Source organism: Prunus persica, chromosome G2, assembly GCF_000346465.2.
Source record: "Prunus persica cultivar Lovell chromosome G2, Prunus_persica_NCBIv2, whole genome shotgun sequence".
Classification (NCBI taxonomy): Eukaryota; Viridiplantae; Streptophyta; class Magnoliopsida; order Rosales; family Rosaceae; genus Prunus; species Prunus persica.
Genome location: NC_034010.1, coordinates 12,509,945 through 12,534,289, shown reverse-complemented (window position 1 = coordinate 12,534,289; position 24,345 = coordinate 12,509,945). Strand labels below are relative to the sequence as shown.

Below are 24,345 nucleotides of genomic sequence, written 5' to 3'. Positions count from 1 at the left end.
TTTGAGGGACACCCCTTGTAGGCCCCACTCCGGATTGTATTTCACTAATCCAAACTGTCTATTTTGTAGATACTCATTCAAAGATCATCTCTACAAAAAATCACTTGAATCCGATATCATTTGACCACTCAATTAAGTTATTGAAATTTTAGCATTTTCTTGAAGCACCGTGTTCATTGATTTTGTAAGACACAATTGGATGTCGAAACGGTTTTCGATTTGTCTAATTTTTTGTAAGGATGATCTATGAATGAAGACCTAAAAAATAGATAGTTTGGATCATTGAGAAAAAAATTGTAGGGTACCCTAAAGGGCGTCCCTCAAATAAAATTATTTGAGGGATCCCTCAATAGAAGGGGACTGTATATATATATATATATATATATATATATGGCGCAGATTTCGAGCAAATGGTAAATCACATAATCCCCTCACCACCCTTCGCGGACCCCCATTGCTTTAATAAAGTGGTTCTTCACTCAATTGGGTATAGTAATTAAAACAGAAATTGCAAAGCCTCTCCTAAGTAAGCCCTTTGTCAGATCCATCTAATAATGGCAACAAGGGCCATCTCCGCAGATGCAGCTGTTGTGGAAATTCTTAATGGCCGTAACTATGTGGATTGGAGTGTATTGGTTAAAACTTACTTGTTGGCTCAAGACCTTTGGGATGTAGTGGAAGAAGAACATGAAGACGACGACGAAGAAGAAGAAGAAGAAGCTGATGATAAGTTCAAAGCTTGGAGGAAGAAGAATGCCACTGCTTTACATAAAATCCAAATTTCGTGTGGGCGGGAAGCTTTTTCCCTCATTAGAAACGCCACTTCAGCCAAACGCGCTTGGGATACTTTGGCAGAAAAGTTCAAGCAAAAACCAGGTAAGTCCCCAGTTCAAATCTTGAACCTCAACAAATCTGTGAGATCTAAATATTCGACTTAAACCAGAAATATATATATATATATATTTTAGTTTACAGTTGTTATTTTGATATAACAATGGTAAACAGAGAAGCATTAATGTTCCAACATATATATACTCGACAGATGCTGCAATTGCTGCCAAGCATGATCCGTATCAACCTTTCTTCGCTGCTGTTAAGCTTGGTGATTGGCGTAAAGCGAAGGAATTTCTTACCCGAGATCCCAATGCAATAAGAGCAAGATATTCAACAGGAGGGACAGCTCTTCACATTGCAACCAAGTTCGGACATGAGCATATTGTGGAAGAGTTGGTTCAGTTGATGACACCGGAAGACTTGGAAATGCAAGATGTTACTTGGACAGCTCTTCATCTTGCTGCAAGATTAAATCTCAAAATGGTTGAATGCATGGTTAGAAAGAACAAGAAACTACTTGGCATTGTTGAAGAGTCCCACCGTCTGACACCAATTCTCTTCGCTGCTAAGAATGACTTATGGGATATCGTTCGTTATCTCTACTCCGTCACTCCGATCCAAGACCTAATGCCAGAGAATGGCCCTTATGGCGCTGGACTTGTTTGCTTTTGTTTACTAGCCAAACAATTTGGTAAAATTCTCAACCAACCCAGACCCACATTATTTATTTATTTATTTTATACAAACAATATTGGGATAGAGGGACTCGGGATATTGAGTGCAGGGATAACTGTTCTTAAACACATGAGGTACAAGTCCCTTGCATTACTCATTTATTACTTAAGCTTTTAACTTTAACTGTTCCTATTTTCTCTAAAGTAGATATTGCGTGGGAATTACTTCAGCGTTGCCCACGATTGGTAATTACTAAAGATGTTGTGGGAACATCCCCTATACGTGCATTGGCTGGCATCCCTTCTGCATTTCCGAGTGGGACGCCGCTCAAATTCTGGGAAAAATGGATCTATGATGGTTAGTAATACACTCTTTTTTCTCTTCGCTACTATCAAATTCATTATATCCCATATTTATTTTGCTAACCATTAATATATTTTGTTAATAGTTCATCTACGCCATTAATAAAGATTGCAATCATTCGATCACATTACACGGAGGGCCCTACCATAATGGTCCATTTCTTTGTTTAACATCTATTATCACAAAAGATAATAGTTATTGAAATTGATCTTACATGTCCAAATAAAATATTTATTTATTATATTAACTGAGCTTTCTTCTCTTTTCTTTATAGGCATACACATACAACATCCTCCTGCCATCCATGATGTTCACGTCAATGTTGAAAATCTAGAAGAGAAACTGGGCAACCAAAATATCAGTTTCTCAGGTTTGCTAGATCTTGAAACCCTAGCTATATGGTTATTTAATTTTTTTTTCTTTTTTTCAAACTGTTTGTAATAATATATACATCGATTTGATAAGAAGTTGATCATGACATAGTTTGCCACAAAAAGAAATTGGTTCTAGTATGCTCATAAACAATAACTAAAATCTTAATAAGAATCTGTGAATCATATAGCAAAGCACATTCATACTTTGTATAAACAAGGCATATTTATCTTATGGTTTTTGAATCTGCATTGAAGTCTTCGGTTTCACGCAAGGGCCTTCTTCAAGCCTCTGCAAGCTTTTAGGTATATATGCAAACATTCTTTTCCATCTTTATTTATTGGTGTCTTTGTACATTGGTTTTCTCATCCACTTATTTAAACTCTATCAACGTATTTTATTTCTACAAAAACTGGTTGTAACATTTTTTCCAACAACAACCTAGGAATCAACCGCATATGTGAAATGAAATTGATCCACGCTCGATCCCTAGATATTTTGGATTACATGTGTGAAGTGGTAAAACATCTAGACACTCAAGAAATGGAAGATGGCCTTGTCTATGCAGCAATATTCCGAGCTGTACAAAGGGGGATTATTGAGTTCGTTATTCGTTTATGTAAAGTAGATCCGGATATATTGTGGAAAACAAATTCAATGGGAAGGAACATCTTTCAGTATTCAATTGAGTGTCGCCAGGAAAAAGTATATAGCCTCATATATGGGGTTGGTCAGAGAAATCTTATTGCAACATTTTCAGATGCTTCTGGAAATGATATGCTACATCTTGCAGGGATGCTATCTCCAACAGAAAAACTTGATCTTATTTCAGGTGCAGCCTTGCAAATGCAGAGAGAAAGACAATGGTTCAAGGTTAGATATCTTCATTCTATATATTTCTTCTAAATTAATTGAATTTAGAGCTAGTTGTGGGATATTAGGTTGTAAAAGTGGTTGTGGGTTGATATGTTGTCGATGAAACTAGTGGCGGTATTGGGTTGGTAGGGCTTTCTAGTGTAGTTGAGGTGCCATATGGAAAGTGAGGTGGGAACACTAGATGAGAGGATGGGAGGTTTTTGCGGTCCGGTTGAATGATTTTGGGAAGGAGGCTGTTCGGACTCATGAAAACATTTTTCTCTCCTACGATCTACTTGTTTTTATTCTAAACACGTACTCTTTTAAAATTCATCCAAAGTTTAACATGTGACACCACACCCACATATTTCATATGCCAATAAATACTGTGAGGCATATTTGATAAGGGTAAAATGCTCTTTTATTTCAAGTTGGGAGACACAGGTTAAAATTCTAGGTAACATGAAGTAAGTTGCAGGCCCAACCCTTTTTCACGTTTATTATATTAACAGGCGAACAAGAGAAAATTTAAGAGTTCATCTAAAACCCTAAGGATAAGAAAAAAGAAAACCCATGTTGCCGCCCTCTTATGGGTCGGTGGCCTCCCTCCTTCCCTCCCCTTCCTCCACTCCCCCCTCCCAGTTCTTCCACTCAGCTCTCCATCTTTTGTATTTTTTGTTTTGCGGTGTGAAATCAGTTGTTGTCGTGACACAGTCATAGTCTTTTGGCCATGTCCATAGCTACCACAAGGATTTGGCTCCAGTTCTCAGCTTTGACATGGGTTTGGAGCCACAAGGCAAGGATGTTACTGGGCTGCGTAGGGTTTGAGTTTAGCCGGTATGGTTCTATGGCTCTATTTGATATGCACGGGAGGATACAGTCAAGTGGCTCTGCTTTTTAGTTTGTTTATGTCTAATAATTTTACGAAACTCTTCAGGGGCTTGTTGTCTTTTGCATTCTCTTATTGAAAGGTTTTATTTAATGAAATGCACGAGGTGAGATACATACAAACTAATATTTAGTAACTAGAAAAATTTGACTTGCTTCATAAAAAATAGGTAGTAAACAAGCAAACAACAATGAAATCCTGACAAGTTTTATTACGTTGTGGTCAACAATGCTCCTTGTCGTATTTCTTTCATGTGTTATGTTGCCTTCCATAAAAGCAGTGATTCTAGTGTTAGTTACTTGGTAGCCACAACGAACTTGAGGTTTATTTGTTTAATGAAATGCAGGAGGTGAAAAGTCTTGTAGTTTTACCCTCGGGAGTGGGAGCTTTCAATAAACAGGGTATGAGACCCCATGAACTATTTACCCAGAACCATAATAAATTGAAGGAAGAAGGAGAAAAGTGGATGAAAGATGCAGCAACCTCTTGTACAGTTGTAGGTGCTCTCACTATTACCATCATGTTTGCTGCAGCCTTCACGGTGCCTGGTGGAAACAATGGAGGAACAGGCTTTCCCTTGTTCTTAGATGAAAAGATGTTTTTGGTTTTTATAGTTTCAGATGCTATATCACTCTTTTCTTCCACCACTTCAGTGTTGATGTTTTTGGGAATCCTTACATCACGATATGCAGAAGACGATTTTCTAAAATCCTTACCCACAAAGATGATAATCGGCCTTTCAACACTCTTGATTTCCATCGCTTCCATGATGGTTGCCTTTTGTTCTGCTCTTTTCCTTATGCTTCATGAAAAACTATGGATTGTCATTCCAATCATTTTCCTCTCCAGCGTTCCAGTCACCTTATTTATTTGGATGCAATTTCCTGTTCTTGTTGAGATTTTCATTTCTACATATGGAGGAGGGATATTTGACAAGAAAGTGAGACGGTGGATATAAATTCTTGATGGTATATGAAAAATTGTATAACTTTGTATGTAATTTCCTGAATTTGGAAGATATTGTTGAATGGGAGAACCTTTAAATCTCTCCTCTCCCTTCTAATGTGATTTTTGAGTGATCGAGTTGGTGTTGCTATGTACCCTCCGTTTGGATGAAAGAATTAATTACATAGTTGTTAGATTTTGTAACCTTTGTTCTGGCAGCCCCTTCCTCACTTACTAGTGCAACTCAGATCAATAGGCATGATATGTCCCCAAAAATATTAATAAACTGTTAAATATATAATTGCATGAATAAATAAATCAAATAAAAAGCTCATCTGTTCAATAATGTAACACACACTTCTTCACGATTAGTTAACAAAAATTGGCATTCGAATGTACATTAATTTTCTCATGGTGAACCTGTTCATTCACGATTCTCATGCAATCCAACCTTCTAGGGGCAAAGTTTAAACTACACTACAAATCACGAATACAATTGATGGAGAGAAGGTTTAATAGCGGCATAAACTTCATGCCAACCATTCTGCGAAGGGTGTACTGTATCCCAAAAGAAAGAAACATCAGGATTATCTCATATAATGTACTTCTTTGCACCAGTCTGATCCAGAGTCCCGCATGAGTATTCATTGCTCACCCCAACACAACATGGCTTTAGTGTGTTAATCTGGAATGTCGAATATCTTGCTACCAAAAAAGAATGTGATTGAGTATAGACATATATATATGAGTATGACCACATTTATTGACCACCACCTTGTTGGAATAAAAAAAATCACAAAAATCACAAAATATTGGAACGTGGGGGGAAGTTTGGAAAAGGTGGGGGGAAGTTTGGAAAAAGGTGGGGGTCTAAACCAATGAAAACGTTTAAGAGAGTTTAGTGGCTCCTATTTTGGGGGGAGGAGTCCAATTTGAATGGGGATTCTGCCATCTCAAAACTCTCACAAGGACTTTATAAAAGGAGGAGAGAAAAGAAAAAAAGGGGAGGCAGCCGTGAGGCTGCAGAAAGAAAAGGAGCACAGCGGCAGACTCTGAAGAGATACCAAAAAAAGGCCAACAAGGCTTGGGGAACATGGAGGATGCATAGCCATGCTGAAGAAATATGACAGAGGCAATCAAGGCTCCTCTCTTGAGGTCCTCCGTTTTTTGGGTGGCAACCCTTTAATCAATCAAATGGATGGCAATCCATGTAGGGTGGCAACCCTTGGCAACCTTGAATCAAAATTTCTTGGATGTTCAAATATGGGTTTTTACCCTGAAAACAAATATGGGTTTTCACCCTCAAAACAAGTTTGGGTTTTGCACCCCAGAAACAAAGTTTGGGTATTTCACCCTGAAAACAAATATGGGTTTTCACCCTCAAAGCAAATATTGGTTTTCACCCTTGAAATAAAGCCTGGGCGTTTCACCCTCAAGAATCTTGGATACGAAATCCATCATGGGTGTGTAACCCTCAATCAAATACCCTGAATGGTATATCCATTTTTTTTGGGCATAAAACTCTTTCAGTGAGTTCTCAAGAGCACAATTCCCATTTGGGTACAAAACCCACAAACAAAATCATTGGGGGTTTAATCTCACAGCAAATAAAAAATAAGCTGTGCTTGAAAAGGAAGACAACCATGTTGGCTGTTGGTCGGCCTGATACTGCAGATAGTAGCAGCAAATAACAAAAAAAGAAGGAAGACTCCTGTCGAAAGAGAAAATGGAAGAAGAGTAAGAAAAAATGGGAAAGTGGCGTCAGCCACTTGGTTTCAAAAGGGGGAAGAAATTCAAAGAAAAAAAAAAGAAGAAGTCAAAAGACAAAAAAATAAAAATAATAAAAAGTGGCGTCAGCCACTTTGTTTGTGTTTTGGATTTATTTCAACTCTCTCTCTTCTTTCCTTCTTTTCTCTCTTCTTCACATGTCCAAAAAAATGGGCCAGTCAAAATATCACAGGCCGAAATAAAATAATGGACTGTCAAAAATAATTGTCCATTGATTTTCAAAAGCCCATAGTAATTAATGGGTAATCCAAATAATTACCCATTAAATTTACAGAGATCTAATTTTCCCCATGGGTCATCTACCCATACAAATTTCATTGAGATTAAAATCAAATCTCTCAAAAAGAAATTCTCAATTAATGGGCCACACTCACCCATTAATTTCCAATTTTTCTCATGGGTCATCTACTCATGAAAATTTCAATGAGATTAAATTCAAATATCTCAAACACAAATTCTCAATTAATGGGCCACACTCACCCATTAATTTCCAATTTTTCTCATGGGTCATCTACTCATGAAAATTTCAATGAGATTAAATTCAAATATCTCAAACACAAATTCTCAATTAATGGGCCACACTCACCCATTAATTTCCAATTTTTCTCATGGGTCATCTACTCATGAAAATTTCAATGATGGGTCATCTACTCATGAAAATTTCAATGAGATTAAATTCAAATATCTCAAACACAAATTCTCAATTAATGGGCCACACTCACCCATTAATTTCCAATTTTTCTCATGGGTCATCTACTCATGAAAATTTCAATGAGATTAAATTCAAATATCTCAAACACAAATTCTCAATTAGTGGACCACACTTACCCATTAATTTCAAAATTTTCTCATAGGTCACCTACCTATGAAAATCCCCAAATTATCTTAAAGATACAAATTCTAAATTATTGGGTCATACATACCCATTAATTTCCAATTTTTTCCCATAGGTCATCTACCTATGAAAATCTTCAAATCGTCTCAAAGACAACAACTCTAAATTATTGGGCCACACTTACCCATTAATTTCTGAATTTTGGAACTACGTCGGTTTGATCCCCGTTAAGGGTACGTAGGCAGTCTAACATCTCAATAGGCGCAACCGCAACCAATTTGAATCACTGGTTACATCAACCAAATTCCCCCAAAATCAAATATCTACCTTTACACAAATCAAATTCGAACTACGTTGGTTTGATCCCTTTAAAAGGGTACGTAGGCAATCTAGAGATTCAATCTTGATGCAACCATCCCAAACATATTTCCATATCGAATCCCTGGTTTATTCAGCTAAATTCACTCAAACTCCTCAATTAAACCCATTCAAATTCTTCGTTTTGTGATGAGTCATTTATTCATCATGAATCTTTGAACTACGAGTGGCTTGATTCCTGCAAAGGATACGTAGGCATCCTGAGGTTGGACTTGGGAGCAGCTGCAAAATCAAAACACACACGTTCTGTTTCTTTATGATGGAATCAAAGGGTTTTCCCTTGAAGCAAGGGATTGTAATTAAGAGACTTGCGTCTCGAATGGGTCGAACCTAAAATAATAAAACCCCATTATTTAATTAGTGGTGGTGAAATTATATTAGGAAGATCACCATTTTCCTTCAACATAATTTTTGGCACGCCCGGTGGGATCCATTTACCTTTTCATCTCCAATCATAAAGTGACTAATGTTTTTATTTTTGTGTATGCCGCAGGTTAACAAAACCCTATTCGATGGCACCACAAGTTACCATTTTCTTCCATAAGATCGAAGCTACCTGGAATGCGTGCACCAAACGAGTGGGGTTCAAAAAGACTTTCATTGTTGGTGAGAGCCTCATCAAGTGCGCCGTTCCAAAGCCTATTCAGAGGGTCAAGCCTCAGGTCACTCCTAAGGTTGTCAAGACCCAATTGAAGAAAGCACCTTCCAAGAACGCTCTCCGAAATGCAAGAAAGAGGGCTGCGCGCGCTTTAAGAAAGAAAGAAGCAAAGAGGGAGTCTATTGAGGCAGTTTTGGCCGAGCTTTCGGGGACAAGCCCGTTTGTGACTGAAGGCAAGAACACCTCGAGCACCCTGGCTGTGCCGACTTCCAAGAGGACAAATGCTACCCAATTGGTCCAAATCATGATTGGATCAATCCCGGTCGACCTATATCCTACAGATTCTGTTCTGATGACTTCCACCAATGAAACTAGTGAGGACAATGAAACTAGTGAGGAAGGTCAAAAGGACGACTCTGTGGAGAACGCTGAGGCCCAAGGGGCCGAACCTCCGTCAAGTCCAAAAACCCACGCTGTGGAATCCACATCACAAGAGGTTTACCCGTGCTCTTCTAAGGGTAAAAACAAATCCATCATCATGGAGAAGAAGGTGGTGAATATACCTCATCCACAAAGAAGGCGTATGCAAAAGGTGACGACAACTGATGCTTCAAGGGATCAAAATCCCGTATCACAAGGGGGAGTCCCGAAATCTCAAGAGCTGTCAAGGTCCTACATGGGTCCATTGACTCGTTCCAAATCCCGAGACATGATGGGGATGACTATTCCCGAGTTATCCGCTCCAAACTCAACCCGTTTGGACGATTATTTGCAATGGAATCCTCTTTATGATGATCCCGTATCTCAAAGTCAAGAGAATGATTGTGCAGTATCCCAAGGGGCCAAACTTCATGACGGGGTGGAAAGCATGCAAGTCATGATGACTGGTACTTCTAATACTGAGGACCAGTTGCCCTTAATCCAAGAGATGATGCAAGACTTGCGAAGGGAAATGCAGCAGAAGTTAGCAGAGAAAGACGCGGAAATAGCGTTACTATCAGCAAAGTTGAAAGGGAAAGCCGTCATAGGAGAGCAAGACAGGGGCAAAACAAATGAATCGATGACCCATGAACAACAAACAAAAGAGGAAAAAGCAGAGAGCTCTACAAGCACAATTTCCCCAAACGACATGAAGGCATTAATTGCTGAGGGAATTCGTGAGTTCCAATTGTCCATAGCGCTTCCTGTTCAAGGGTATCGAAAACCCTTCCCTTCTCACTATGATGCCATACCATTCCCGAAGGGTTATCAACGGCCCATATTTGATAAATTTGATGGCATAAATAGCTCACCCCATGAACATCTGGCACATTTTTACTCAGCATGTGGCGAGACATCTCAGTCAGACGCTCTCCTGGTGCGCCAATTTGTCCAATCCCTAAAAGGATCAGCTTTCGCTTGGTATACACAGCTACCGCCAGGCTCTATCTTGACGTGGGACGACATGCAAAAAGCATTTTTGGCACAATTTGTCAGTTCTAAAAAGAAGGTCTCGATCATGGACCTAGCTAAAACTGCCCAAAAGCCAGGGGAAAGTGCTAATGACTTTATTATGAGATGGAGGAGTCTCAATCTTCAATGCCCCGAGAAAATTACTGAGCTATCAGCAGTGCAAATGTGCTACAATAACCTCATGCCAGACATTGCGACTTTCGTCGCCACTGCTGAACCCCAATCATTTGACGCTTTGGTGTCAAAGGCGAGCAATGTTGAAAGACAAATTGCTCGCCAAAAGTCCGCGTCCCAAAAAATTCAATTTGGGGAAAAGAAAAATGACAAGAAGTCCATGAAAGGAGAGTCGTTGGCCACTTTCGTCAAAACTGAAAAGAAAAATGACAAAGGCCAAAACAAAGACCCACCTAAAAGGCTCACTCTTAAAGAACGCAAAGAGGTCAAATATTCTTTCGATGATGATGATGTAGAAGCAATCTTTGACCAACTTCTGGCCTCCAATGCTATTGCTCTGCCAGAATCAAAACGTCCTGCTGAGGCCAACAAGACAAATGACCCTAGGTATTGTCGATATCATCGCCTTGTCAGTCATACGCTCGAGGATTGTTATATCCTGAAGGATAAAATCCAAGAGCTCCTCAACAATGGCGGTTTGGAGATAGACTCCTCTTCCCGACATCATTCAGCTACGACAAATATGATAGAAGAAAAGCTCACACCCATCACTGCATTACTAGATGGAGCGAAAATTGCAGGTATTAATACCGACCATCGGGGTACAATCGTACATGCTTGTCCGAAGGCACCATGGTCTAATGATCTTCAAATTCCTACTCTTCATGAGCTTGTGGCTGCACCCAGTCTAGAAATATGGGAAGACTCTTCAACCGACGAATTTGCTGAGGGGTGGACGACATTTGTTAAAAGGGCCAAGCACATGGCTAAATATCTCCCACCCAATCACAGATTTACGACTCGTCCGGGTGTCAAGATTCGAGGCATGCCACCCTTGAAAAATAAGAGGAGGAAGAAGAAAGTGCAAAAGAAAGTTCAAATCACCCAAGAAGATGAATATGAGCAACCCGCAAGGGTCCCTGTCACACTCACTGAGTTTTTGCCAATTGAGTTTTTCTCGAGTGAATCTGAAGTTGAGGAAGAAATCATTCAATGCAACATGGTTTCTTTGGAGGAATATGAGGTCGACACAGAAGTTGATGAGATTAATCTCCGCTCCGGTCGAAGCATCCCATCTGCTGATAAAGCACAACAAAATGAGGAAGCTGATCCCTCTAAAACCGAGAAGAAGCCAAAGGCGAAAGAGATTAAGGTCTTCTTGTCAGGAAAAACTGTTGCAGGGGAAGTTCCACCTTCCTCTCCAAAAGCAAAGGATTCTAAGCCCGATACTAGTAAAGCAAAGGAGCCATCACAATCACATATAGTTAAGTATGATATTCTAGCTCATCTTAAGCGCATCCCCGCTCCTCTAAGTGTCTACGACGCTTTACAAATGTCGAGGGAACTTAGGGAGGCACTTGTAATGGCTTTAATGAACCCAGATTTGTATAAGTCATGTTTCAAATCAGCAGATGTCCACACAACTGAAACATCGAAGTTTTGTGCATCATGTCTGGCAGCAATTACCTTTGGTGAAGATGACTTTTTACTGGGGTCCAAATTCCATAATCGACCTCTGTATGTCACTGGCGAAGTTGGAGGCACAACCATTAATCGAATCTTGTTAGATTGTGGTTCGGCCGTGAATATTATCCCATTAAAGACGCTCCATGCTATAGGGATGAGTGCTCGACAGCTGTCTCCCTCTATGCTGACTATTCAAGGGTTCAATCAACTTGGGCAAAAGGCCATGGGCTCTATCGCATTGCAAATGGAAATAGGAGACTTATATTCAGACGCCCTATTCCATGTGATCGAGGCTGATACTTCATACAACGTCCTGCTAGGACGTCCATGGCTCCATACATATGGCGTAGTCCCTTCTACACTTCACCAGTGCTTTAAATACTTGGTGGATGGGGAAGTCAAGAGTGTTTCAGCTGACATGGACCCATTCAAAGGGGAAGAGGTAAATTACTCTGATGCGAAGTTTTACAACCCACTTGGTCTCTCATTTACACAGCCATCAAAGGTTGATAAGGAGAAAAGGGCGACTGTTGAAACAGGAAAAGCCCAAAATGTAGAAGTATCCAAACCTTCAAAAGTAATCCGAGTGAAGCTAAAACCTCGTGGTGCGTCATCCTCAAAAGTGGGAGAAGTCCTGACTGCAAAGGCTCCCAAGCCAAAGATAATTGTCAAGACTTCAAAAAAGGAGCCTAGTGAAAAGGAAACAAGCTCATTGAAACAAACAATGGAGTCACTGACGACAGCAAGTTACACTCGTCCTCTTCGTAAGATCAATCAGTCTATCCCAGGGGGCAGTTTGGTCATTTCGACTACTTTTGGCAAAAACGATGGCCCAAGTAAACGTGTAGTTTTTCACAAAAAGGCATCATTGTCAGAAACAACATCTGCTCCATTAAAGATAGAACTTAAAGGCAGAAAAGCAAAGAAAAGCAATGCTGGCCTCACAGTTCAAAATGAGAGTGGCGGACTCAAAGTGTCTCTTCGAAGGCCATATCTGGAAGCCTCCGAGCCTGAGATACTCACTAATATGGAACAAGCTATGTTTAGGGAAGATGAGGTGAATATAAAGCCGATTCGCATCTCCGTGTTCAAACGCTTAGGGGGCAGACAACCACCCCGCATCTCAGTCTTTCAACGCTTGGAGAACCCTTCCAGTTCTCAACAAGGGAAGGTCCATAATAAAAGGAAATGGAAAGTTAAGAGTCAAGAGAAAGCTGTGAGCGAAACGATCAAAAGGGTGAAAATAAAGGATGACCTTGTCCAGGTCAATTGCACCTCTTGTGAAGAAACAGTGGACCAAGATGATAGTCCTCAAGATATTGAGGAATTCATCGACATAGTCCAACCAGCTCCACCACAAATGGAGGAGGGAGGTCAAGCCACAATTGATGATCTGCAAGAAATTAATCTCGGTACGGTTGACAACCCAAAGCCTATCTTTGTCAGTGCTTTGTTAACACCGCAAGAGTTAGAAGAATACACACAACTGTTACAAGAGTACCGAGATGTATTTGCATGGGGTTATCAAGACATGCCAGGTTTAGACCCAAACGTTGCAGTTCACAAGCTTGGGATACCGGATGAGGCTCGATGGGTGAAGCAAGCTCCACGCCGTTTTCGGCCAGAGCTAACAATCCAAATAGAAATCGAGATTGACAAGCTTATTGCCGCGGGCTTTATCAGAGAGGTCCAATATCCCACCTGGTTGTCCAATATCGTCCCAGTCCTCAAAAAAACTGGGGCACTACGCATATGTGTGGACTATAGAGACGTCAATGATGCATGCCCAAAAGATGAGTTTCCACTCCCAATTACAGAATTATTAGTAGACGCTACAACCGGTTTCGGTGCTCTATCATTTATGGATGGATTCTCAGGTTACAACCAAATAAAAATGGCTCCAGAGGATCAAGAGAAAACTGCCTTCCGCACTCCAAAAGGAATATATTGCTACACTGTGATGCCTTTTGGGTTGAAAAATGCAGGGGCGACTTACCAAAGAGCCATGACGGTAATTTTCAATGACATGCTTCACAATACCATTGAATGCTACGTTGATGATTTGGTTGTCAAAACCAGAAAAAGAGAACATCATTTGAGGGACTTAAAACGAGTTTTTGATAGACTCCGAAAGCACCAGTTGAAAATGAACCCCTTAAAATGTGCATTTGGGGTAAGTTCTGGTAGATTCCTTGGCTTTATCGTCCGACATCGTGGAATTGAAATTGATCCCTCAAAAATCAAGGCAATCCGTGAGATGCCTCCCCCTCGAAATTTAAGGGAGCTGAGGGGGCTGCAAGGAAGACTAGCTTACATACGACGATTCATCTCAAATCTCTCTGGAAGGTGTCAACCATTCTCAAGGCTAATGAAGAAGGATGTTCCGTTTATATGGGATCAAGCATGCCAAAATGCTTTGGAAAGCATTAAACAATACCTGTTAAATCCGCCAGTTCTAATGGCGCCAATCAAAGGGAAGCCTTTAATCCTATACATTGCGGCATTAGAACGCTCATTAGGTGCATTGCTCGCCCAACACAACGAGGATGGAAAGGAAAATGCGTTATATTACTTGAGTAGAACTCTCGTAGGGGCAGAACAAAATTACACCCCGATCGAAAAGGTCTGCCTCGCTTTGGTGTTCGCTGTACAGAAACTACGACACTACATCCTCTCTCATAGAGTCCTTTTGATTTCCAAGGCAGATCCACTCCGATATTTAATGTCCAAGCCTGTGCTCTCTGGGCGAATAGCCAAGTGGTCTCTCCTTCTCTCTGAGTTCGAGATAAAGTTTGTGCCACAAAAGGCAATCAAAGGGCAGGCTCTTGCTGATTTCTTGGCTGCTCATCCTACTCCTGACAACATGGAGTTATCTAATGATTTGCCCGACGAAGAGGTGTTCACGACAGAAGCACTTGTATGGCAGTTATATTTTGATGGGGCAGCAAGAGGAAAAGGAGCTGGGGCAGGAGTAGTATTCATCACGCCGTCTGGGGGCTTAATCCCATACTCATTCTCTTTACTAATAATGTGGCAGAATACGAGGCACTCATCATTGGCCTTGAAATTGCTCTCGAGATGCATATTGATTATTTGCAAGCATACGGTGATTCACAGTTAGTCGTTAGACAGTTGAATGGCCAATACGCGGTCAGAAATACTACTCTCGTCCCATACCATGAAAGGGCAAAGTATCTCATGTCACAGTTTCAAGACATCCATGTTAGCCACATCCCAAGGTCGGAAAATGATAAAGCTGATGCACTAGCTAATTTGGCTGCATCGTTAACACTACCTGACGAAAGGGATATCCAAATCACTGTTGGGGAACGTCACTTACTACCCCCAGCTATAGAGAGAATTGAAGAAGTTGTTGATTCAAACGTCATTACGGCTTCCGAATGTGAGGGGGAACCAGATGATCTTGATTGGCGCCATCCCATAATCGAGTATCTCCGACAAGGCAAGTTGCCAAATGACTCAAGGAAAAAGGCTGAAGTCCGACGCAGAGCCACTCGATTTCTGTACCTAAATGACACCTTGTACAAAAGATCATTTGATGGTATGTTGTTAAGGTGTCTGTCGAAACAAGACTCAACTAAGGCCCTTCATGATACTCATGCTGGCACTTGCGGTACCCATCAAGCTGGTCCAAAACTCTCAAACCAACTGAAGAGATTGGGTTATTACTGGCCAACAATGGTCCAAGACTCAATGAAATTTGCAACCGCATGCAAAGATTGCCAGTTACATGGAGACTTTATTCACCAGCCACCCCAACAATTACATCCGACTACTTTGTCTTGGCCATTTGAAGCTTGAGGATTAGATGTTATTGGCATGATAAAGCCTAAGTCATCACGTCAACATCAGTACATCTTGGCCGCGACCGATTACTTCTCTAAATGGGCTGAAGCGATTCCTTTAAAGGAGGTACGAGCAGACGATGTTACAAACTTCATAAGAAATCATATCATCTACCGTTATGGGGTTCCATCGAAGATAATATCCGACAATGCATTATATTTCAAGTGCAAGTCCATGACCAAGTTGTGCGAGAAGTATAGATTTCAACACTCGTTTTCCGCGAGTTACAATCCGTCGTCAAACGGTCAAGCTGAAGCTTTCAATAAGGTACTGTGCAACATCCTAAAGAAGACGGTCTCAGGAAATAAAAGAGACTGGCATGAGCGCCTCCCTGAAGCATTATGGGCTTATAGGACGACCATACGCAATTCAACAGGATGTACACCCTACAATTTGGTGTTTGGCTCCGAGGCTGTTCTACCGTTAGAAGTCCAATTGCCATCGTTAAGGGTAGCTCTACAGCTGACAAACCCCGACGAAAACGCATATGTGAGACTGGCAGAGCTGGAAGCCCTCGATGAGAAAAGACTGGCAGCTCAACAAAAGCTCGAAATATATCAAGCTCAGGTTGCAGGGGCATTCAACAGAAAAGTTAAGTTCAGATCTTTCTCAATTGGAGATTTGGTTTTAACTGTCCGAAGACCATTTGTCATTACTAGGAAAATGCACGGTAAGTTTGAACCCAAGTGGGAGGGGCCCTACGTCATTACTAAGGTTTTCTCCAGGGGTGCCTATGAGTTGTCAAACGCCGAAGGCAAGTGCGTATACCCTTGTGTGAATGGGAAATTCGTCAAGAAGTTTTATGCCTGATGGTGAGAAAAAAAAAAAGCTCGTTGGACTGAAAACCCAAAAGGGCGGTCCAAGCAAAAGTTAGAGCTTAAAAAAAAAAAAAAAAAAAAAAAAAAAAAAAAAAAAGAAGCTCGTTGGACTGAAAACCCTAAAGGGCGGTCCAAGCAAAAGTTAGAGCTATAAAAAAAAAAACCCTTCGTGGGCTGAAAACCCGAGAGGGCAGTCCAAGGAAAGGAACTACGGCGGCTTGATCCCTCAAAAGGGGTACGTAGGCAGTCTAGTCTTGCCACTAGATGCGGCCACAAAATCCATTTGTCCCTTCCTTCCCCTGAGAATCAAGGGGTGAACTACGTATGGCTTGATCCCTTTATAGGGTACGTAGGCAACTTAGCTTTAAAAAAAAAAAAAAAAAAAGTAAGTAGCTAAGTGCAGTCGTAAATCACCAAAATCCCCATCTCACCATTGCCATGATGAAAGGTGTTGCACAAGGGCCCCCATAATTCACAAAATGCTCTCCATATATTTGCGCAACACTCGTAAGGATATCGGGAAATTGCTATGGCACCATATAATTTTTGCCTTATGCAATATGTCTCCATCCACTTCATTATTCACATCCGCCAAACAATGTGCTGTAAACACAGCACGATGCGTTTGGCATACTGAAATCACCTTATCTTCTGCATACCCAGAATTTACAGAGGCGGTGGTATACCGGGTTGCACGGCCTTCAGGGGGTACATTAAGCTGCACAGATCTCAAAGGCAGTGATCTCGCATATTGGGGGCCAGAGACAAATTTCCTACCATGCGAATCAAAGACTCGCTCAAAACCGAATCAACCTTGCACGTCCATTTCCTGAATGGTTTCAACAAAAATTAATTAATTAATTAATACAAGAAAAGTCAGGGGATTCGCAGTTCAAAGGGAAAGCTATCAAGCGTTGCACATAAAAAGTCATTTTATGCACAACGCTTGAGAAGGCATCTGTTGAACGGAAAATTTTCACAAAAGCATTTAGCCAAGAATTTGACTTGGTTTAGAATTGAATTTGTTTTGTCCCTGCAACCTTATCAAGAAAAAAATGTAAAAATAAAATAGATGTATTTCGGTGGTTTTGAAACACCAAGAGATAAGTATCTCAGTTAAGAAGTGGTCATAGGCTTGAATTCAAACTCATCATAAGATAGCCTCTATAAGAGGCATGACACGAAGAAAAAAAAAGGGGGGACGGAAAGGAAGGCAGAGAAGAGAACGGTGGGAGGAGAGAAAAAGAAAAAGGAAGGCAGAGAAGAGCCATTTCAAGGTAAAAATACTAGTTTCATGGCACAATTTTCTGATCTTTGCTCAAGATTTCAGGTTCTGTTCAACTCAAGAGTTCCTGCCCATGATGATTTCTATCATCATAAAAAGGGTCAGTAATCTCTCCAAGGATCAAACACCTCCAGGACATCCAGCTATGGATTGACAGTCAAGATGATTATAGTCATCATGAGGTCAAGTCCTGATATGCTCCGAGGTGCAGCTCCGCTCTGACGCTTCCAGGATGTGCTCAACATCCAACTCACAAGCACTCCGTAAGGATGGCTTATCATGATGGGCTAACCATCACAAAACCAAATCTGGTGGCTTTGCAAGGAAAGCACGAACTGAGGTTTTGACATGGGTTGCGCCGCAGAGAGATAGCAGACAGAGAAAAGGAAGAAAAAGTTAACGAAGGCATTCACTCAAATACCCAGTCATGGTACCGACTGCCTTTTGTCCTCCAATGACAACAAGACAAGTTAATTGTCTTTTAAATGAAAGCTGCATACATATCTGCAGTGGGAAAAAATTTTATCTGCTGTTTGCACATCAACAGAAAAAGCCTGTGAAAGTGAACTCACCATGTGCAAAGCAAGAGGTTTCTTTTTGTGCTCTTTGTATGTAGCTGGCGATGAGCAAGGAGAAACAAAGTGGAACTCCACTTCCTGCCAATTATCTCTTTGGTTATTAACCTTGGGATGTTACAGCAAAAGACAACAAGGGGCTTTGGTTCTTTTGGCTCCACGTCACTTGCAAAGGAAAATCCTAAAGTCACCCAATTGACAAGAATGTCTTTTGTTGCTGTTGCTTTTGCTGCCTATGCAAAAGCTATGTTAGTTCAATGGAAAAAATAAATGAATAAAGCCTGCGAAGGTGAGCCCCTCCACGTGAAAGCTAAAGAATAAAATCAGCCATGCTGAAAAAGCAAAACAAAATGAAGAGTTAAGTGTGGTGGTGAACCCACCACTTGCGAATTCAAAGGAAGAGGACTTCTTCCTCTTTGAGTTGCAGCAGAGTAAGAAAAAAAAAAGAAGTCTTGGACTTCACGGACCCGCATGTCCAAAGTGAATCCAAGATTATGAAAAAGGGATGGGCTGCAACTCTACATACAGCAAAACAAGGAATTTGAATTATGAGTCCAAATTCTATTGCATGAAGCTTATGATAAAAAAAATGGTGTTGCTGTGGGGCTGGCGCAGTACAACACGTTTCTCAAGACCAATTCAAGATGGCTGGGTCTCTCTACGATGCCTTCAAGCATCCAAATGCCAAGCAAGATTGTCATGATGATTCCAATCATCATGTGGCTATGCTGCTCAAATGCTCCCATCCCAGGATGCCTTTAGCAATACATGGCAACAACAACGAAAGGACAATAAAATGTGGTTGAGCAAATTGGTTTTCATTGATAATCTGAGTAAGTAAACTTGCTGAAGATACTAGTGGCTGCACATGCAAGATTTTAGTGACACATAAAGCATAAAAGTTAAAGGAAAAACAGAAGTGCCTCACGCTTTGCTTGCAAGTCCATTTAAAAAGGACCAATGATTTGCTCCAAGTTTCATCCTCAACTGTCATTGTGCAAGTCCTACTTGGACCAAGACTCATGAAGTCTTTCAAGTCCCTCACATCACTTTTGGTGCCTGCAACAGGTGGAAACAAAGTGTCTACGCACTTGTGCCCCTTTGTATTCCAAGGGACGAAGGATTGAGTTCACTACTTGTAACACCAAGCTAAGCAAGTGTACAAAAGTGTCAGCAAAGGTTCACGAGAACTAAATCAATTGATAGTCAAGAAGGCTCAATAAAGTGCTTATGGCATTCAGGTATATCTGGCCCAGTGCTCAAATGCAAGATGGCTACCAAACATGCTCACAAAATCCCAACAAGAAATATGAGAATCAATCACTGTGGCAAAGAAGCTATGTCAAGCGACTCAACCATACTACGACCGTGACTCTAATCCAAATAAATGATTGGTCATGTTTCGAGCTTCAAGCTCACTCTCAAAAGTTACCGAATGGGCATCAATATGGATTAACGGGTTTGTCAATCACAAGAGCCCATTAATCTCAAGTCCTCCAAATCATGTATGGATACAAATGCATGTGCCAATGATCAAATTAAATTAGTGGGTTCATCAAAATTACCCATTAGTTTTCTTTGATATTGACAATAAAAAATGGTACGAAACCATTCCATTATTTCTCATGGGTCATCTACCCATGCAAATTCCAATGAGATTAATTTCAAATCTCTCAAACACAAATTTTCAATTAGTGGGCTACACTTACCCATTAATTTCTAATTCTTCCCATGGGTCATCTTCCCATGAAAATTCAAATGAGATTAAATTCAAATTTCTCAAACACAAATTCTCAATTAGTGGGCCACACTTACCCATTAATTCCCAAATTTTTGGAACTACGTCGGTTTGATCCCGTCAAGGGTACGTAGGCAGTCTAACATCCCAATAGACACAACCGCAATCAAGTATAAATCTCTAGTTTATCTTAACCAGATTTCGCCAAAGCACTTTCCCAAGTGCAATTGTCAATTTGTTTAGGGAAAATTAATGGGATAATCAAAATTACTCATTATTTTTCTTGGACATTGACAATCAGAAAAGTGGTACAAAACCATTCAATTTTTCATGGGTCATCTACCCATACAAATTTCAATGAGATTAAATTCAAATCTCTCAAATTCAAGTTCTCAATTAGTGGGCTACACTTACCCATTAATTTCCAATGTTTCCCATGGGTCATCTACCCATGCAAATTTCATTGAGATTAATTCTAAATCTCTCAAATACAAATTCTTAATTAGTGGGCCACATTTATCCATTAATTTCCAATTTTTCCCATGGGTCATCTACCCATGCAAATTTCATTGAGATTAATTCTAAATCTCTCAAATACAAATTCTTAATTAGTGGGCCACATTTATCCATTAATTTCCAATTTTTCCCATAGGTCATCTACCTATGGAAATCCCCAAACGCAATTGTCAATGTTTAGGAAAAGTTAATGGGATAATTAAAATTACTCATTATTTTTCTTGGACATGGACAAGAACGAAAGTGGTACAAAACCATCCAATTTTCCATGGGTCATCTACCCATGAAAATTCAAATGAGATTAAATTCAAATTTCTCAAACACAAATTCTCAATTAGTGGGCCACACTTACCCATTAATTCCCAAATTCCGAACTACGTTGGTTTGATCCCTTTGAAAGGGTACGTAGGCAATCTAGAGATTCAGTCTAGATGCAACCATCCCAAATGCAATCCCATATCGAATCCCTGGTTTATTCAGCTAAATTCACTCAAACACTTCTCAATACAATTCAAATCAAATTTCCCTCGCAATGAGTCATTTATTCATTGCGATTCTTTGAACTACGAGTGGCTTGATTCCCGCAAGGGATACGTAGGCATCCTGAGGTTGGACTTGGGAGCAGTTGCAAAATCAAACACAAACGTTCTGTTTCTTTATGATGGCATCAAAGGGTGTTCCCTTGAAGCAAGGGATTGTAATTAAGAGACTTGCGTCTCGAATGGGTCGAACCTAAAATAATAAAACCCCGTTATTTAATTAGTGGTGGTGAAATTATATTAGGAGGATCACATTTTCCTTCAACACACCTTATAGACGTATTTAAAAAGGACCCATATGGATGGTACCTACTTTTCTTAGAACGGCCGTGAGCAAGGTGATGAGTATTTATAAATCAAATAGCACTATCCAAAAGTAATACTAGTAGAAGGGTCAATTAGCGTTCGCGAAAAAAGGATTTATTACCTTGATGATGTTTTGGGGGCTTTACTGCAGACATAAACGCATTATAGAGTTCCAAGTCGATAAATGCAGAATTCTTTGTCTCCTTGTTCAACTCTTCCAACTTTTGAAGCAGAATCTGGTTGTGGTACATTGAAGCCATATTGGCAAATTCATTGCAGTTTTGATACGAAAGAGAGGAAGTTATGCTGGGAAGACATCCAAGGGGCTCAATTGTTGTAACCGCTATTTTTTGCACTCCCAAATCATGTATACGCTTCAAATCCACAGTAAGCTGCTTAATAATAATAAATTTGGTAAACATTGCCAAATCCTGTCATTTGGAAGATACAAATGCGATCAAGTTAGTATAAAGTCTCTTCAAAATTCTATATATCATGTATGTATTTATGGACATGCCAAGAACCCCACATAGTTCGGAAACATCTAAACCCTTCAATAATCTTGTGTTTGATTAAAGTTCCCTAGAAAATGATGGAATCTTGAATTTAAATATATGTAAAAAAAAAAGAAAAACAAACACAACTCTTCGAGAAAAATTGGTCATTGATAATGACAGGACCCTACCCAAATTCCACTTTGGAATCTGAGCCGAACCCTGTGAGTGTCCGACACCTGGCTAATGCCGGGCACAAAGACTAAACTGCCCTTCTAACTATAAATCCACTTTTATTCTTGGACCTACCCCAACAACTGGCCGGAAGTGGCCGGAATTGCGATCTCAAAACCGGCCAAACCCTAGCTCGAAACTTAACCTGCCAAACCTAGAAATTTCTCAAATCCTATCCAACCATCAGCTAGAGCACGAAAAATAGCTAGAAATCCATACCTTATTCGTCCAATTTGGCAGCCGGAGAAGAGAGAATGAACGGTGGGAAGTTTTGACAAAAACCGGGCTGTTTTGGCCATTTTCCGGCCACTGGTGTCGCTGTTAAAAGCGGAGGAGGGGTGAGGTAGGAAGAGGGCGTCGAGCCAGTTCATTTGGGACTGGTGCCACCTCAAACGGTGGCCGGATGCGACGGTGGTGGCTCGAAAACCAAGCTGATGAATAGTAATAGGGGGAAGGGGAGGTGCTGCTGCCGAACCAAAGGGGGAGGAAAATAAATAGCACCCGGACTGTAGCGGCACTGTTGCTACCGTACAAGTTTAAAATTCCCATTACGTCCTTTTCGTTTTTAGACATTTCCTCCTTCGTTACAACTTGGAATCGAGCGTGCCGCATGTCTACGAACTCGTTTCGTCATGCTCTACCCAACGGTGCAATCGAAATTCTCAAATTCCTTCCCGGTCAAAAAGTCAACTTTTAAACATAATAAAATATTCTAGGAGTATAATTGTCTTTTCTTAGAATAAATTAATAATTAAAAATAAATTAAGGATCGGGTTGTTACAGATAAAGTAATTTAACAGGGAGAGACTATGCACAAAATAGTAGACTACGAATAATTAATTACTGACATATGATAATTACAATATAATAACAACAGATTAATTTAGAGTAGATTATCGCTTGTATAAAAAAAAATTATTAAGAAATATCATTTTGGTTTTTCAAAATCCATGATTTGTCTGCTGGCACTAAATTATTATTGAAATTGGTGTATAAACTCAAGTGACATTTCTATAGCTTTTTTAGAAGAAAAATTCCATTACGTTAGTAACTTTTTATATTAGATGTTACTTAGAAGAAATGTTAATACACCAATGCAAGAGAGTAATATAAACAACTACAAAACAAGAACAAGCTAATAGAATTGAGGAATTATATCAAGTGCCTGAATTAATTATTTTGAAACAAAAAATTTAAATAGTAGAACACTACATCACCAAAACGCACTTACGACAACAAAACCGTTCAATTAACCACTTACCTTTGTGTCGTTGCCTGGTCTACCAAAATGAGCAGCGTAGTCGTTCCCCGCAACTAATACGAGAGCAATGGACGATTTAACGACGTCGTTTTTGGCATAGACTTTTTGTTGAAGTAGTTGTTCGAAAAAGTCGATTTGGGTGGTCAAGTTTGGTCCACTGACCAATGTATCGAAAACACCTGTCCCTCCAAAGAGGAACAAATAAAATAAAATTGGTTCTTTTTTGTTCTTAATGTTTTGTTAAACAATGCAGACTTGATTAAGCCAGTTGACTAGAGCAGTGAGTCCGGCCCTGTACTCAAGTTCGAATCCAGCTTTTCGTAAATTCAATTAATTCGTAGTAGATTTTATTTGTATAAAAAAGATTTGGTTAAACAATAATTCAAGAAAATTAAAATTCATGCTTCCCTACAAAAAAAAAAAAAAATTATGCCAATACGATCCCAACATAGTACTACTAATACAATTATATTTAAATTTTCTATATCTAAATAATATATGACGAATAAACATGTCAAATATTTCACATGTTAGCATACTATAAACAACCAAAATTGAACTTTGCCTCCTAATTTTGCTCATTGTCGCACTTTGGTCCATGAACTTAACTATATTTAATGGAGGAAAAAATGACATTGACACCCATAAACTAACATAAATTTTTGGAAGAGGAAAATACTCCTGAGAAAGAAAGGAAACAAACCTATATAATCAGTGAGGACACGACCATTCGAAAACTGGCCAGCCGGCTTTCTCGGAAAAGTGATCTCATAAGGTTCCTTCCATGAAGGAGACACAGACTTTTTGATATTCCCAGTATCAACATACGAATTCCCGAAGACGAAAAGTTTCACAGAGCTATGACTGTTGTGCTGATGATGAAGGTGAGGATGAGCTTCAAGAACTTCTGCCACTATATATCAAAAGCAATAAAAAGGACAAATAAATACAATTTTCTTTTGTCTAAAAAAAAATATAAAGGCTGATATCAAGAACATTTATATTTAGTTATGAAGAACTAACCTGTAAAAGTGGCGATGTATAAAAGAAAGAAACAAGAAGAGGCGATGGTGGTTTGCTTCTCCAT

At 39.9% G+C, this 24,345-nt stretch overlaps 2 protein-coding genes across 5 annotated transcripts; one reads left to right on the top strand and one right to left on the bottom strand.

Annotated features, from left to right (window-relative positions):
• Window positions 400–5,132, top strand: LOC18787795 (ankyrin repeat-containing protein NPR4). 4 transcript variants are annotated; one of them, XM_020556149.1, is made up of 7 exons: window positions 401–876; window positions 1,043–1,525; window positions 1,717–1,866; window positions 2,147–2,242; window positions 2,502–2,549; window positions 2,690–3,117; window positions 4,335–5,132. In XM_020556149.1, exons 1-7 carry the CDS (start codon window positions 555–557, stop codon window positions 4,944–4,946), a joined length of 2,139 nt encoding a protein of 712 aa, XP_020411738.1. In that variant the 5' UTR covers window positions 401–554; the 3' UTR covers window positions 4,947–5,132. The 4 variants fall into 4 exon arrangements, with proteins under 4 accessions (XP_020411740.1, XP_020411739.1, XP_020411738.1 ...); XM_020556148.1 differs by having other exon boundaries at window positions 1,714–1,866; XM_020556151.1 differs by lacking the exon at window positions 2,502–2,549 and having other exon boundaries at window positions 400–876; window positions 1,714–1,866; window positions 3,038–3,117.
• LOC18787805 (GDSL esterase/lipase At5g03610) lies at window positions 5,526–24,345 on the bottom strand. Its single transcript, XM_020556538.1, has 5 exons — window positions 24,282–24,345; window positions 23,938–24,171; window positions 23,259–23,476; window positions 21,385–21,700; window positions 5,526–5,629 (listed from the first exon to the last, which is right to left on the bottom strand). The coding sequence occupies exons 1-5, from the start codon at window positions 24,343–24,345 to the stop codon at window positions 5,526–5,528; spliced, it is 936 nt and encodes a 311-aa protein (XP_020412127.1).